Source organism: Seriola aureovittata, chromosome 6 (assembly GCF_021018895.1).
Source record: "Seriola aureovittata isolate HTS-2021-v1 ecotype China chromosome 6, ASM2101889v1, whole genome shotgun sequence".
NCBI lineage: Eukaryota > Metazoa > Chordata > Actinopteri > Carangiformes > Carangidae > Seriola > Seriola aureovittata.
In genome coordinates, this window is record NC_079369.1 from 9,632,997 (window position 1) to 9,648,945 (window position 15,949).

Below are 15,949 nucleotides of genomic sequence, written 5' to 3' on the forward strand. Positions count from 1 at the left end.
TGTTCTCTGGCAGCTCCAGTGCCTTGTTTTCCTGAGATACAACAGTTGTTATTTCTCAGTGGTTAAACTTTGTGGTCTGCCGAGCTTGTTATCATTGAGAGTCAGAGAGGATGGATAATCAAGAAGAACACAAAGAGTGGAGAAGAGGAAGAGGAGGGTACTCGGAGACAAGGGTGGTGTAGACGTGACTTGTTTGCCTGGTTTGATTTCTTTTGCTAGTGGTTGAGAAAGCGAAGCAATTTTGCAGTTGGAGGCCGAATTTAAGTAGACAGCAGGGTTCAGGCTAAGTGTTTGCTGACCTGATTCATACATTTGTCAAACTCTGAAGATGTGTATCCATCCAACAGCAACTCACCTGAATCCTCCTCTAAGCATGAATGTGCTCCACTTCCCGACCAATCCCTGTCTCCCTCAATTACAGTAACAATTTTAAACTTGTGGAAGAAAAACTACACATAAATATTAATCATCGGCTCGGCTGATTTCACATCATTCAGCAGGAATATTAAATGAGGGATAAAGGCAGTTGAGCTGGAGAGAGAAAGAGAGGGGGGAAAAAAATCCTTTCACTATCAAAGGCTTTTTCAGATAAGTGTTATTTTCAGTCTCTCACATTTCAAACATAGTGGAACACTGTGACGTACCTGGCCCATTATCTGTCAGCCACTAATGACATTCTACAACAGTGTATAACACACCTGTCTCTGCCTGATAGGCTGTCTTTTTCTCTTGGGACTAGTTAGTGATGCTAGCTAATGTTTTATTTATAGCAGGGTTTTAATGAAATGACACCTATAAATTATTTCATTTTCAACTGTGGATGAGAATTCCACTGTGCTGCTGGAATAGTTTGCTTGAGGCTTCTTTTTAAGTGTGTGCTTGTGAAAGTGTTTGTGAATATGACGGAGAGAGAGGGAGTGAGAGATGCAGAGATTTCACTGTATATACACTGTATATATGTATGTTTGTACGAGAGCTGGAAACTTGTTAGAATTGCCAGCTTGACTCTATGTTGGTGTATGGGCCTATGTGTGTGTGTGTGTTTATCTGTTTTATTTATGTATGAGAACGTGACTCTTGTTGTTGCTGCTGTGCCTAATTGCCACCAGTGAATCATTAGTTTGCACTTACGGTAACACTCCCTAATTGCCATTCTCTTGTGCCTTGTTTTCTGGATGCTGCTGTAGACGCATTCGTATTGTTTAGAGTTTGTTGATTGATGTGTGCACCTGTGTATGTTTATGTGTGTGTGGTGTTACAGGGAGACACTCTGGAGATGGTAGGAGACACAGTCAGTGGGATGGCGAGATGCCCTTATGACCCCAAACATGCCAATGTAGCGCTGTTTGCAGGTAAGACGCACCTTTTGTTTTAGTCCCACACATTTACTTTTAGTAGTCGCAGCAATAAATATCATTGCAGAGCATCATCGCTCCTCCATGAGAGACATTTTGATGCTTGAATATGTGAGAAAAGATCAGCAAAACTGAGTCACTCTGATTCCTCAGTTTTATTCATCTCCTGTGTTTACTTCATCAGATTTAAGCACTTCACTATAATCAAATCAAGAGTGTTCTGTGGCTGAAACTGTAGGGAGCCATTACTGTTCAGCCATCAGCCTATTATCTCACATTAGCTTGCAGTAAAAAAAAAAGAAAAAGAAGCTGTTTCTTGCGTGGGAGTGGTGCAAAGTTGCAATTACGTTACTACAATTACATTGTTGACTGGTCAGCTACGTCATGTTTATGATTCAGGTCTTTCAGAAAACGGTAACATTGATTGCTTTATTGTTTGCAGTTATGTCGTTGCTTTGGCAGGCTGTCCAACTCACTAGTGTGTGTGTGTGTGTGTGTGTGTGTGTGTGTTTTGTGTCAGAGGGGAATCTGTTTACAGCCACAGTGACAGACTTCCTGGCCATTGATGCGGTGATCTATCGTAGCCTTGGGGACAGTCCCGCTCTGCGCACCGTCAAGCACGACTCCAAGTGGTTCAGAGGTACCTGAGTGTGTGTTCATTGTGTGTCCGCCTTTGTATGCTTGTCAAGGTGTGTTTGTTTTTGTGTTTTATCAAGTGTACGCGCATCGGTGCAATTTTCTCAAGCACGTCTTCTCGTAAGCATCGTGTCTGTTGTTGATGTTGTCGTCAGAGACTGATGGGTTGAGTGTGTGTCCACATCACTTATGCACACAGGATCGATACATGTGTCAGTAGCAGAGGGCTGAGTCAGCAGGCTAGACACAGCTGTCAGACTTACTGCTGCTTGACAGAGTTTGGACCATCCACACCGAGGCCGATCTGCAGTTAAAACCTAACCATGACAGTGGGACAGTCAAAAATACACAGACATGCAGGCCATGATATCAGACATACAGGTTGTAGCCGGTCCCCGGTGTAATAGCGCCAAAATGCATAGTGTGAAACTCATTTCTCAGAAACATCAGGGAGTCATAATGCGCTTATTGTTTGGTGTGAAATCCCCTTTCACCATGTAATGAAATTAAGCATGGCCTGTGCCTCTTTCTCACTGCCCTCATGTTACCTCGGTGTCATGGGAGTGAACGATGCATTCGCAAATGGAGACACTGTTTGCTGTACACTTTCTCATGCTCCATTATAGTTCATCAAACCTTTGCTCCCCGCAAACATCTCCTACTGTATGTACTCGCCCGTTCCTCTCCTCTCTCTCACTATTTCTCTCTCTCACAATACAGAGCCGTATTTTGTCAGTGCTGTGGAGTGGGGACCTCACATCTACTTCTTCTTCAGAGAGATAGCCATGGAGTTCAATTACCTGGAGAAGGTATAGAAGTCATTCTGATGAACATCCGCTTTTTTCTTCTGTTCTTTCAGTATTTTCACAGAGGAACTGCTGGTCCTTTCAAATCATCTTTTAAAAGACCCGCAGAGTATGTAAACTTGTCGTTAAAATGCACCACCACGAAAAGGAGATGCCTGGCGTAATATCCCTCCGCTCCTATTATTTGAATGTCAATATCAACTCTTTTCCAACAGCTACACTGACCTTTTATCTGCATATTTGTTTGTCTGCATATATAATCCAACAAATCATGGTCTGAGCAAACAACTCATGTCTTTATTAACCTGAGAAAAGCCCTTTTTTTTTTATAGCGACTGCATATTCCCTGCCCTTTCCAGAGCTAGGTGTACATCTTTATAAAAAAAAAAAATATCAGCATCAGGAAACCCCCTGCCCTAATAAATTAGCAATTCACATTTGGGAAAAAGCGCTTGCACAAGGTCTCTGGCTTTGACTTGTTTACAGAAAGCAGAGTAAATGGATACTTAAACAGCATCACCGTTGTGTAGATGAGACTGTTCAAAGAAGCAATTTTGAGATGGGCTGACATTTTCATGAATAATTGATATTAAATTTACCATTATAAAACAATGATCTGTCAAAACAGGGTTTCTGCATTGCAAATAGCATGCAAATGACTCTTTAGAGATCACCCTGGAGTTGAAAAGAGCTTTTAAACATACCTTTTTGAAGATGAAACCCAAAGCTCGGGAAATATTTCCTAACCCTCCACCTCGTCATTGGAGTTATATGTGAGCTTCAGGATGGATATGCTTGTCAGTATATTGCAAATGCATTTTACACACTCATTTTCTTTGCCTATATCTGCTTCCCTGTGCTTATCTTCTCACAGGTGGTGGTGTCACGTGTGGCCCGGGTGTGTAAACGGGACCAGGGCGGGTCTCAGCGCGTCCTTGAGAAGCAGTGGACGTCGTTCTTGAAAGCCCGTCTCAACTGCTCCGTCCCCGGTGATTCCCACTTCTACTTTAACCTGCTCCACTCCACCAGTCCCATCATCAGGATGCACGGCAGGGACATCATTCTCGGGGTGTTCTCCACACCGGCAAACAGGTACAACACAGACAAATGTGTGCACAATGACATAAACTTAAGATAAGTCCTTTTTTTGTCAGTTGTGCCCCACAATCCTATCAGATGACCCCAAGTACCCCTTCATCAACACTACTACTGTATATTTCACCATTTATCTCCTACTTCTAGCTAACTATTTCAAACTCAACTCAACCTGATTCAAAATTGTAATTTCTATGTTTTCAAATTACTGCTTCTCAATTTACTACTACTGCTACTTATTACTATTCCACAATCTTTCCACATACCCCCAAGCAACTGCAGATCCTGGTTAGGAATCACTGATTTAGATCAATACTCAGCCTTTCTGCCTTCAAATAAGAAGCCTTATTTGTGTGTATGTGTGCGTGCACTTGTGTGACTGTAAGGGTTGAAATGAGAGAGAGATTTCAATCGATGTCCTGTCTCAGAGAGAAAAGGGGAATTACACTGAGTGTTTTTTATGAAAAACACAGAGGCAGACACGCATCTTGACATACTTCCCAGGGAGACAGGGATAGACACCCAGTGTGAAGCTGCACTCATTGTCTCACCTTGAAAATTTAGTGGAACCACCATAGTTTGTTCCTTCACCTGTGAAGTCAGAAAGAGCAAGGCTTCCTACAGGCCAAGCAAAGCGCTGGAGAAATGAAAGAGGCGTGTATGGAGGTGCAGAGGTCAAGATTGTGGGGTACAAAGTAATTTAAGACACATGGAATGCTTTCATTGAGGACAAAAGGGTGATTTGTAGAAAGACAAGATTGAATTGAGAAAAGGTGAGAGGAGAGGAGAGATCCGGCCCTGGTAAATGGGAGATTATTGGAGATTGAGGGTATTTGCAGAGCCAGACACAACACAAACAGCAAACCAGAGAAACTGAACAACAGAGAGAAGAAGGGAATTTAACAAAAATATTTATATGAGCTACACAGTCCTAACTGTTCCTAATATGAGGGTAAAAATTACCAGTGGGATAATTCCCCTTATATCGAGTGCAAATAGTTTTTTTCTGATGCAGTAAGAGTAATCTGTTTATCGTGCTTTGTTTAAGGATACTGACACAGAAAGTTGTTGTTTTTTTTTTTTTCCAAAAGTAAAAAGACGATTGTGCTCTCGATACTTAATACAGTCTTTATTAATAGATGTGTGTGTTTGGAGCAACATCCTCTATGTATCTCCTAAGCTGCACATGGATGAACAGATACTCTGTGCTTTAAAATAAAGCATTACTACATCATATTGCAGTCTAAGTGGCTCAAATCATAGAAAAGAATCACTATACAGTACTTTCCTGCAATGGCTCACTCAACTCACACTACCTTAATGGCCCCGACACCACTTAGTGTGTCTGCTAGTGCCAGCACATTATAGCCAACATTTAGAAATACTTACAACTGCCTTCTATTTAATGCTGCCCTAGAATCAATATAGTCTCTCACTTCATTGCAGCGAGCAGCATTACTATCACCTGTCAGTGGTTCCAGTATAATGCCATCTCTGTGTTTTTAGGATATAAAAATAAAACTCTCTACTAGTTGCAGGACAATGTCTCAAAGCAGAGGGCTTCCCACCTCACAGTGTGAGACAGGAGAGAGAGGGGGTGAGAAAAAAACAAAACAATGCGCAAGTAAATGCAAAAGGAGGGAAGGCACGGAGGGGAGTAAAATAGGAGACGGAGAACAGGAGGGGGAGAGACGGATGAGAAACTCAAGGATGAGGAAGTCAGTAATGGACAACACGTGCATCCCTCGCTCTCTGAGATGTAAAACTGTTTCATCAGCTGCATCTTATCTGTGTGTTTGGAAAGGCTACTCTGCGAGAGGGGGCCACTGCCTGCAGAGACAGATGGAAGCTTCACACAGACCGACGCACACACACTCCCACTTTCATACACAAACACATGTCCACAAATACACTTACAATGGTTCCCAGATAACAACATTTACAGCGTGCCACAGAGGAGAGCCAGCTGAACACACACACACATGTACTCACACACACGCGCACACACACACACACAGACACACACACCCCTGCCTGGGTAAACTGCTACTGGGTCCTATTTTAAATAACTTCCAGCCACGACAGAGAGAAAGGTAGGTTTAGATGGATGGATAAGGAGACGTGTGATGGAGGAAAATGAACACAAAGAGAAAGAGAGAATGTGTGAGGTGAGCTGCAAAACTCCCACTAGCCCCATGTGGCCCACTGCGCCACACTGGCTAAGTGCTTGCCAGACAAATTGCTTTGGCTGGCAGCGTGCAGTGAAAACAGCATGAAGCAGGACCTGTGAGTGGAGGAATAGCTATTCTTTCCTGCCATTTGGCCCTGTGCAGCATGTATGGCTCTGTAGTATGGGAATGACAGGATGGAGTCAAGGTTTTACCAAGAATCTCCCCTGGACTCTATGAAGTTACTCATCTCCCCCTGTGCCCACATACTCCCGGGATCATTTTACAGCCACATACCAGCTCCTTAACTGTTATGGAGTTGCATTTGTGGGACCCTTCAGTCACTGCTTCCAGGGTCCAAAATTGCCCCCAGTTGCCAGTTCCTTTGTGGATCCACCTCTGAAGCCCCAGGCCCTTCCTCTTGAGTGGGAATGAAAGAAGAGCTTGAATTTCCTGCTGAACACCTCCTGCACTCTCACTCCTGATGCTCAAGTGGTCAAGGAGGCATAAGGAGAAACAGTATGAGACCACTGGTGAGAAGAAGAGAGGGAAAATGTATTTGCTGCTTTATTTAGCAACATAAATAAGTGGGTATACTGTATGTCAAAAGAACAGCAGCAGGATGTCAAATGGAAGTCTTACTGCCATCCTGCTGCACTGGGCTGGTATGAAAACACAAACAACTCTCGTTATTCAGCTATTGTTATGGCAGCTGAAAACATCTATTACTGCTGGAGTAGACTGACGTAGGCTCATCAGGCTTAATGGAGTCATGCAAGAATGCAAGGAAAATATCCCACGCAAAGCAAAGTAAATCTAGTGCATCCCGAGAGTGGGAGGCCATATTTGGTTTTGGCTGTAAAAAATCCCATGTGACAGGGTCAGACAGCAGGATGTCCCAGTGGGAAAACACAGCAGAGGAGGTGGAAATGAGGAGAACAAGGAGCAGGAGGAGAACAGGTTTACACTGCCAGAAAAAGTGCGGCACAGGGGAAGATGCACAGATGTGCAAGCTAGTTCCCCCCGGGCCCGCAAGTGGAGGGGGCAGAGGAATACATAGTTAGGTAGCTACCTGGAGACACAGAAATGGGTGTGGGAAAGGAATACCACATGTAGTTGACAGCAGGGCCATGTCACAAGGAGTTGGACGAGTTGTTACAGAAGTGTTAGCTAGTCCACATAGACTAGGATAGTCAGGTTAGGGAGAGAAGAGAAAACCCACAGGGAAGTGATGTGAAAAGGTCAAGGAAAAGTATGAAAAATTGGGTTACTTGAATACAAAGAAACAGATCAGGCTGAAGGTTTTACAGGAGAACAGATGGAAATAAACTTATAATGGAATAATATTAAGAAAGGAAGATAAAGGGGGGCACCTTGGTGGCTCATCTGGTGGAGTGCGTACCATTGAGGCTTGGTCCTTGCCACGGCCATGGCCCTTTCCTGCGTGTCATCCCCTCTCTCTCTCTCTCTCCCCAACTTTCCTGTCTCTCTCTCACTGCAGCTGGAATAAGGGAAAAAAAGCCAGAAAAGATAACTTAAAAAAAAAAAAAGAAAAGAAGATAAAAGGCAGACATTCAGGGGATGTAGAGGGCCTGGAATTAGAGGCCTAAAAAGAAGGGTTTAATATGAAAGTTTTTTGATGTAGTTGAAACAGTTTATCTGATTTGGCTCAGGTTCCATACCAAGTTTGGTACAAATCAGTCAATCTTGTCACCAAACCCAAAAACAGTTCAGATTATGAAAAGTATCCCAGAAAATATACAAAGACTCAGAGGAAATGGTCCAATTGGCAAGATTGCGCTGTACATATAATCAGACTGAGTGTGTGGGATTTATAAACTTTAAATGAATTAACATTTTAACAGACTTTTTTTATATTTACTGTGACTGTGCTATGTGGTGAATTTCAAGTTTATCAAACTTAAACCTCTAATTAAAGGATTGACATTGAAACTCTGCCTGACTGCTACCTTCGTTTCTTCTTCCTCTTCTACTCCTAAGAGGCATCATGTGTCCGTGAGGGCCGTGTTATTCCAAGCTGTCAACTTGTTAAATAGTGAGGAAGTAGTATAGACTCCACAGCAGCTCTCTTAAACAGACACCCTATGTATCTATCTTGGACAGCCTATCACTCAACCACAGTCAAGGAGAAAGAGTGAAGGAAGGACAATTTCCAATGGACACAGAGAGAGGAATAAGCTAAATTTGAAAGCAAACAAAGGAAAGTTGTGGGAGGGTGACAGAGAAAATGAAATTTGTGTACAAAAAAAGAACATGAATGGACCAAGAAACAAAGGCAGGAGAGACTACAACAGAGAGAAAATGAAAATAATTGAAAGAATTCAGAGAGTAAAACAGCCTGGGGCCTTTTGTCTTATGTCTCTTAGACAAAGATCGCTGCAAGGGGCAAACCCAGTGACCTGCAGCAAGAGAGAGAAAGAGAGAGTAGGGGGCGGAAATGGTAGAGAAAGGAAGCCAAGCTGGCATTGGTCCAGAGCTGGCAGACATGTCACATCTAACATCTGGTGCGTGCGGTCTTGTGAGAGACGTCCACAGCTCCGCCTGCAGCTTCGCCGCACTGGCCGGGGTTGAGTCACATCCCTGCCTATGAATGATAAGTACGGAGGGAGACGGCGTGACCTGATCAAATGCAACATCAGGAGAGAACAGCTCCCTGCCGCAACCAAAAATCCAGCCTTCAGGCGTCGCCTTCCCAAACAAACCCCTCTGGGGCTTTCTCATAGGGGGACTCAAGAGAAACACTGCTCCGCTTGGTTCATAATCACGGGGGCACAGACACTCAAATCACCAGTTGGACATTTGTTTTTGAAGAACATAACAGAAAAAGAAACAGATGGGGTATGTGTGGGATTCATGTAGCAACAGGCAGCAGGTGACTCAGTCTCTCAGGTTTTTTTCACTGTGGTATTAGCACTTAGTCACTAGCTCTCACACCGCACACACACCATTAGTCATTGATGAGGACACATTCAGAGCAGAGTTGAGTCTCGGAGCAGGAAGCATGGGATGTTTTTTTAAAACTCATTCCTTATCTCATCCTGACACTGCCCTGTTTATTTCTGTCTCAGTAGTTTCTGTAGCCATAACACAAAAAACGTGGCATCAGACTCAGTGAAGAGATACTCTAACTTTTTTGTGAATGTCTGTATTTGATGGGACTTCGTGTATTTTGTCTGGGAGAGTGTGTGTGGGCTACGGACACATATTGGAACAGATGTTCTGTTCCCTGTTGCAGGGTTCACGAGTAGTTAAACAGCCTCCACGGTGCACTGGGCTTTTTACTGGAACTACGTGTTGTTGGGTTCATTTATGAGAATCTTCCGTTCCTTTGTGAAAGGCAGAAAACTCAGTGACTCATTTCCTATTTCGTTTTATATTCCAGGAATTCCAGCCAAGATCTTTTCATGGGTCTAATCTGGCCGCCGCATCCGTTGCATATCTATTCTTCGCCAACAGAGTTGACAGCATCTATTTTATCTTGTCTTTCTTTCCGTCTCAATAATAATTTCCTTTTGTGTTCAAGCATTGACTGTCAAAATATGAACAGCCCAAATCCAATTTGTCATCTTCACCGTGTGTCTGTCCCTTTCTCACACTTACAATTGACTTTCTATATTTTAACTTCTTTCCTTGACTCTATTTGTCAGAGACGGTATTCTCTACCTTATCTTTTCTTTTCCATCACTTATTTTTCAGTACCCCTGTCTGAAAGTAAAACCCACTTGACGCAAGCCTGACAGCCATTTTATGTCAGGTCAGGGTGTTTAATCAATCAACAGTCTCTGACTCAATCTGCCTGTTTCACCACTCTCTGTCTCGCTGTCTTTCTAGTATCCCGGGTTCGGCGGTGTGCGCCTTTGACATGGAGCAGCTGGCGGCAGTGTTTGATGGGAGGTTCAAGGAGCAGAAATCACCCGAGTCTATTTGGACGCCTGTTCCAGATGAAGTCATCCCGAAGCCAAGGTGCAGATGGCTGTAATCAATTTATGCACCTGTGTTCAGGTTGTTAATCGGAGAACTATGAGGGGAAAACAGTGTAATGAACTTTTATTTAAGTTAGCCATCAGCCTCAGAAAGTGTGTTTTGTAGTGTGCAATTAATTTCAAGGTAAAACAAGTCTGATTATATACACAGGTAATGGTGAATGCAGAAAGATATTGCATGTGGTATTACAGCCTCTGAAAACTTTGTTTATTAAACTGAAAGTCACATAGCTGTGCAAAATGCATTTTTCACACTCATACAGCTCTTTCTCTCCCAGTATAAAGGCATGTCTTGACCTCATTCAAATAGCCATCCCTTTCCAAATACTTATACACTAACATATACAAAATATGAGCCTTTGACAAAATTAAATCAATCTCTTGTTCAAAAAAGAATATATGTCTGAATCTGAGACACTCAGGCAGTCTAGACTGCTTGATTATATAACTGCATCTTCACTGAGGCCTGAAGTAGGCCGAAATGAGAACGCCATTCTGCCTCTGTGCCGTCTGCTAAACTTGTGCTGAAACTTTTTGTCTCCAGACCCGGGGGCTGTGCTGTTGAAGGATCCAGGTTTAATTCTTCCAACTCTTTCCCTGATGACATGCTCAACTTCGTCAAGACCCATCCACTGATGGATGAAGCTATCCCGTCACTCGGACAAAGACCGTGGATAGTCAGAACCATGGTTAGGTGAGAGCGAACTCAGACATGCAACACCAACTCTTCAATTATATTTTTTATTAACATAACGAACTGTTTTTAATGAACATATCTCCTAATATCTTATTTATAATATAACATAATTCATTTGTCATAGCAAATAAAGTGTAATAAAGGTTTTTCACAGCGTTTGGTTAAGTTTAAGGAAAGCTGATGGCTAAATACTGAAAAAGTCCAAAGAAACTTTATTAACATTTAACATTTCCATAACTTTCCATAACCCATAAAAAAGTGTTTTTGTTGCTTAAATATAATCACATGCAGCTCAGGATGTGAAGCCCAGTCTCCGGTGTCAAAGTCCTAAAGCCCTGTCTGATAACCATCAGCTCCAACCACCTCCATCTGACTGCAATACTAAAATATTTTACACTCAAATAAACACTGAACACAATCCAAGCAGCAATTACATTTCTCTCAAAACAAATTTGGCAAAGTGGTTTGGTATTTTAGAAACTTAATTTTTATTAAAAAAAAAAAAAAATTGTGTGGTGAGTTTTAACTCTCAAATATTGCATGCTGGGAAGTCTGCTAATAAGCCAATAAATTGTTTTTTTTTTTTTGTTTTTTGTTTTTGTTTTGTTTTTTTTGCCTAGAGACTTAATGAGTTTATTCAACACTCCGCAGTGCATTCATTCAACTCATCACAAGACTTCAAGTCAGAAGAACTCATCAAGTCAAAACTTAATCATTTCTGAGAGGGTCTGAAAATGAAAAGTAGAAATTTAACTAGAAATGAATAAAACGTATATATCTATATTAAATCAATAATAAAACATCAGTTGATTCCACGATGTATGTTTTCTTAAAGGGCTACAAACACACAGATGTATGTGTGCAGCCACACACACATGGTCTGTCTGTTCGGGGGCTGTGGGCTCTTTCTGTTTAAGTTATCCTGGTTGGGCGTTGAAGCCTGTGGTAACAGGCAAGCAGCTGTAGCACGTCAAGTCTCACATAAATGCATGCATTCCTCTCTCTCTCTCTCTCTCTCTCTCTCTCTCTCTCTCTCTCTCTCTCTCTCTGTCTCTCTCTCTCTCTCTCTCTGTCTCTCTCTCTCTCTCTCTCTCTCTCTCTCTCTCTCTCTCTCTCTCTCTCTCTCTGTCGCTCCACAATCTACCGTATGGAGTCCCGGTGCCGTCCAGCCACCAGGGGATTATAGGGACTGGATGTATGTGGAATATTAAACACCCGGCACAACATGGTTTCTATTCTAGTCTATTGACTCAGACACACAGGACTGTGTGTAGTTCAGCAACACTCTGCTATTGTTCCAGGACGAGCCCATTTACTTGACTGATATTATTAATGACTGAACGTCTGCTGTAATTAGTTTATTATGCAAATTTGATGAGCAGTTTTTTCTCTGTGGAATTCATTTCATTTTACAGTGACTCAAGAGAAAATGGCATATTATTATTTAAATTCATAAGAGTCCATATTTTACACCTAAAACAATCAGTTGTAATGCACTTAAATCATAAACTGGCCTCCAGGAGCTACTTATCGATGCTTTTAGCGTTCATGGAAGAAAAGTCCCAAATGAGCCACACAGCTGTGTAGCACTAATGTAATGCTCTGTCTCTCTCCTGCTGTGCAGGTACCAGCTGAATAAGATTGTGGTGGATACAGAAGCAGGGTCTTACAGAAACCGAACCGTCCTTTTCCTCGGGTCGAGCAGAGGTACCATCCTCAAGTTCCTTATCATGCCCAACCAGGACAACACCGTCACCAACAGCAACATCTTCCTGGAGGAACTGGAGGGATTCAACCCTGATAAGTAAGATGCTAAAGCTAGATAGAAAAGAAATGTTAAAGGAATATTTCAACGTTTTGTGAAACGCACTTATTAGCTTTCTTGCTGAGAGTTAGAGAAGAAGATTGATACCACTCTCATGTCTGTCTATTAAATATGAAGCTCAGCTTAGCACTAGAAACAGGTAAACATTTAGCCTTGCTCTGTCTAAAGGTAACACACATGCTAGCACTCTAAAGCTCACCAGTTCACACGTTATATCTTGTTTGTTTAATCTGTAAATAAACTGAAGTGTCAAATTGTCATGTTGCCTTCATAGGGGGGTTGTGTGCCCCTTATTATTTCATGGCAGCATGCAGCAGCTTCCTGGAGTGCTGTTATCTCTTTGAGGTTGCCTGACATGTTAATTAGTGGGCTTTAAAGATGTTGCTAGGCAAATCTTTTTTTTAATCTTTAGACAGAGCCATGCTAGCTGTTTCCTCCTGTTTCCAGTGTTTACGCTAGGCTAAGTTAACTGTCTGCTTAGTTAACTGTCACATTTACATTAAACTATTCCTTTAAGAAACCAAACCTGAATGTTGAGAGGGATTGATGTGAAACAGCTCAAAGAGAGAATACATACAGCAGCAGTCTGGAAAGGGTTAAATGCCTGACTGGGGTTGATGGATACACAGTGTGGGGAGCTGGTGGTGTGATACGCCTAGAAAAAGAGTCGCAGAATGAAAAGAAAAACAAAAAAAAACCCAGCGTCCTGGGAACATGACGTGTCCTGAATTATGCAGAAAATCTCACCTCTTCTCCGAGAGATACACATAATTGTGCCCGATCTGACTGAGACGATGCAACCTCATGCAGAGCATACAAATAGGGCAAACAGAGAAGAACAGGATTAGAGTCTAATATTCATTATCACATCTGAACATCTTCTAATGAGGTGGAGACGTACTGTAGGACGGCATTAGGGGAAAGACATCAGAAAGTAATGAAATGATGACAAAATCACATTATCCTCAATCTTGACCGAAATTACACTCTGGTGGGAAAAATGACCCTTTATCTTCAGTCTGAAGCTGAATCATATTAAATATCTGGATCTTGACAAAAGATCGGAGTGAATCTGGGCTCGTCCCTCTCTAATTAGCATTTTGCATGACGCAGACGGCTTCGAGGCTTCGTTGGATGCCGATCAGTACATAAGGAACACTGAGCACAATGCCTTTTCAATCTTCATTTTTTGCTTTTGTTCTTTGTTGAGATGCACTGTTCCACATGGTGGAGAGCTGCGGGGTGTGGGGTGGAAGATTGTCACACAGATGCAGACACATTTCGCTGGTGATTATCTTTCACAAGGGCTAATTAGAGGCATTTTGAAAGAAACTACATGTTTCCAAACACTAGCTTTCTGTCATGGTAATTGTGCTCCCTGATATATATGCCATTTTTCTGCAGCATGGGGGGGGGGGGGGTTATTTCTTGAACCCAACTGCCTGGAAAAACACTTTCTTCCCATGCTAGAGTCCAATCTACTTGTCTTATTTAGTATTAAACTTCCTTCCTTTCCCATTTCCATCCAAAATATGCTCACCAATTTGTGTCCCAGCTTATTTGTTCTGCTTCACACATGCTGAAATGAAGGATAGTGATGGCAAATGAAATGAGGGGGCTGTGTGATGAGTGAGCTGGTGTAGACCGGAGCCAGTGTGTGAGGGTTAATTTGGTGTGCATGGTGAGCTCACCAGGAGGTCACTGACAGTCCAGCTATCACAGCAGTCACCCAGCTAATCAGGAGACAGAGCACAGCCACATCAGGCTTCTCCTTTTATCCTTTTATGCTCCAGGCCACCCCCCCAACCTCCTGACCTCACCTTACATGCACAGACAAAGCAAAGCCCTGTGTGCTGCAATAAACCCCAGGGTACATAGAAGCAGGGCCACTAACCTTTAAGAGATCAGCACAGATAGGAATCACCGGTTTACGACTGGTGTGTTGCCATAATGAACCAGGAAATGACCTGAAGGAGATACAACACTAATATTTCTTTTCCCGAGTCTCTCCTCTTTTGATTTCTCTTGCCCTTTTTCCTCCATTTGTTAGTTGTATTTTCTACTTTTTCACTTTCTCTACATCTCTCCCTCTCCTTTTTTCTAACCCTTCGTGATAGTGGCTGTGAAGAATGACTCACAGCTTGGCCTTAGCAGAATGATAGATTTATCTTAATGACTGTGGGTCCGCCGCAAGGTTATTACCATAAACCATCCACATACAACTGATGCATGAGTGCACATGTGCATAAAAAGGTATAAATCCGCCTCATGGAGGCAGGTTGCGGTTGGCTATAGTAGCTCCAAGTGCCAATTAGATGTGCTTCGGCTCCTGGCTGCTGTTTTTTTGATGGCCAGCCGACCTCTCAAACCTTCACAATCAGCACAGAGCATATTTGGGTTGACACCATAGCATCTGGCAACACGGATGGCCTTTCGTCACTTTTATTATGGCTTTTATTCTTAGAAGTGGTAGTGTTTGGTTGTCTTTCACATTGAGTCATGAGGAGGTTATTTTCTTGCTTTGATGTTCAGAGTGAGGTCAGAGATTTAATGTGCAGTCTCGGTCTGCTAATTGAAGTTACCTAATGCATTTTTTGTTTTGTGTGTGCCTGCCTGATTGTGTTTGTGTGTATGTGTGTGTTGCAGGTGTGCCGAAGACTCTCCTCAGGCCAGGCAGCTGTTGTCTCTGACTCTGGACCGAGCGAGCCACACTCTTCTCCTCGCCTTTCCCTCCTGTGTGGTCAGAGTACCAGTGGCGCGATGCCAGCTCTACTCCCGATGCATGAAGTAAGTCCGCACCAAATACTGTGCTAGCAGGGACACAAAAGTGCAGCAGGGGCAGCATAATAAAAAGCCAGGTGACTGTACAGGGTGCATCATGCCTTCACAAGTGTCCTTGAGGAAGACACAGTGGAGGGCTGCCAGCTCCAGACTTGCTGTTCTCTAGCTGACCTGAATTTTCTTGCAATGATAGTAATAATAACAACTGTCACTGTGCCCTTGAGCAAGGTGATAAACTGTTAACTGCTGTATAATACTGAAATGAACAAAAACACAATAAAATGCACCAGTATATTGGAAGAAAATCTAATAAAAGCCATTTGTGTAATACACCGTCATTAAAAGTAATGCCGCATTATTGCCTCAGCCTGCAATTTAACTTTATCATAGGTGCACTGTAATTTTATTAGATGATAACAATAATAATGATAATAATAATATTTTCTGGCAATATGATACATAATAGTGTAAATAATTGATAACAATAAATTATAATAAATATCATGAGAATAGTAAACACGTACCAAAACCGAATAATAGTGGAATAATATCACTATATCATCGTGATTGTATTCAATTTAG

General features: G+C 42.4%; 1 protein-coding gene across 1 annotated transcript in view; it reads left to right on the top strand.

Annotated features, from left to right (window-relative positions):
- The window catches only part of sema6bb (sema domain, transmembrane domain (TM), and cytoplasmic domain, (semaphorin) 6Bb), a 120,739-nt gene that overhangs the window by 73,783 nt on the left and 31,007 nt on the right, over positions 1-15,949 (top strand). The window contains exons 7-14 of the mRNA XM_056378142.1: positions 1,262-1,352; positions 1,876-1,995; positions 2,712-2,800; positions 3,672-3,889; positions 9,913-10,044; positions 10,609-10,758; positions 12,386-12,565; positions 15,233-15,373. Of these exons, the coding sequence (XP_056234117.1) occupies positions 1,262-1,352; positions 1,876-1,995; positions 2,712-2,800; positions 3,672-3,889; positions 9,913-10,044; positions 10,609-10,758; positions 12,386-12,565; positions 15,233-15,373 (1,121 nt within the window). The remainder of the gene's footprint in view (positions 1-1,261; positions 1,353-1,875; positions 1,996-2,711; positions 2,801-3,671; positions 3,890-9,912; positions 10,045-10,608; positions 10,759-12,385; positions 12,566-15,232; positions 15,374-15,949) is intronic.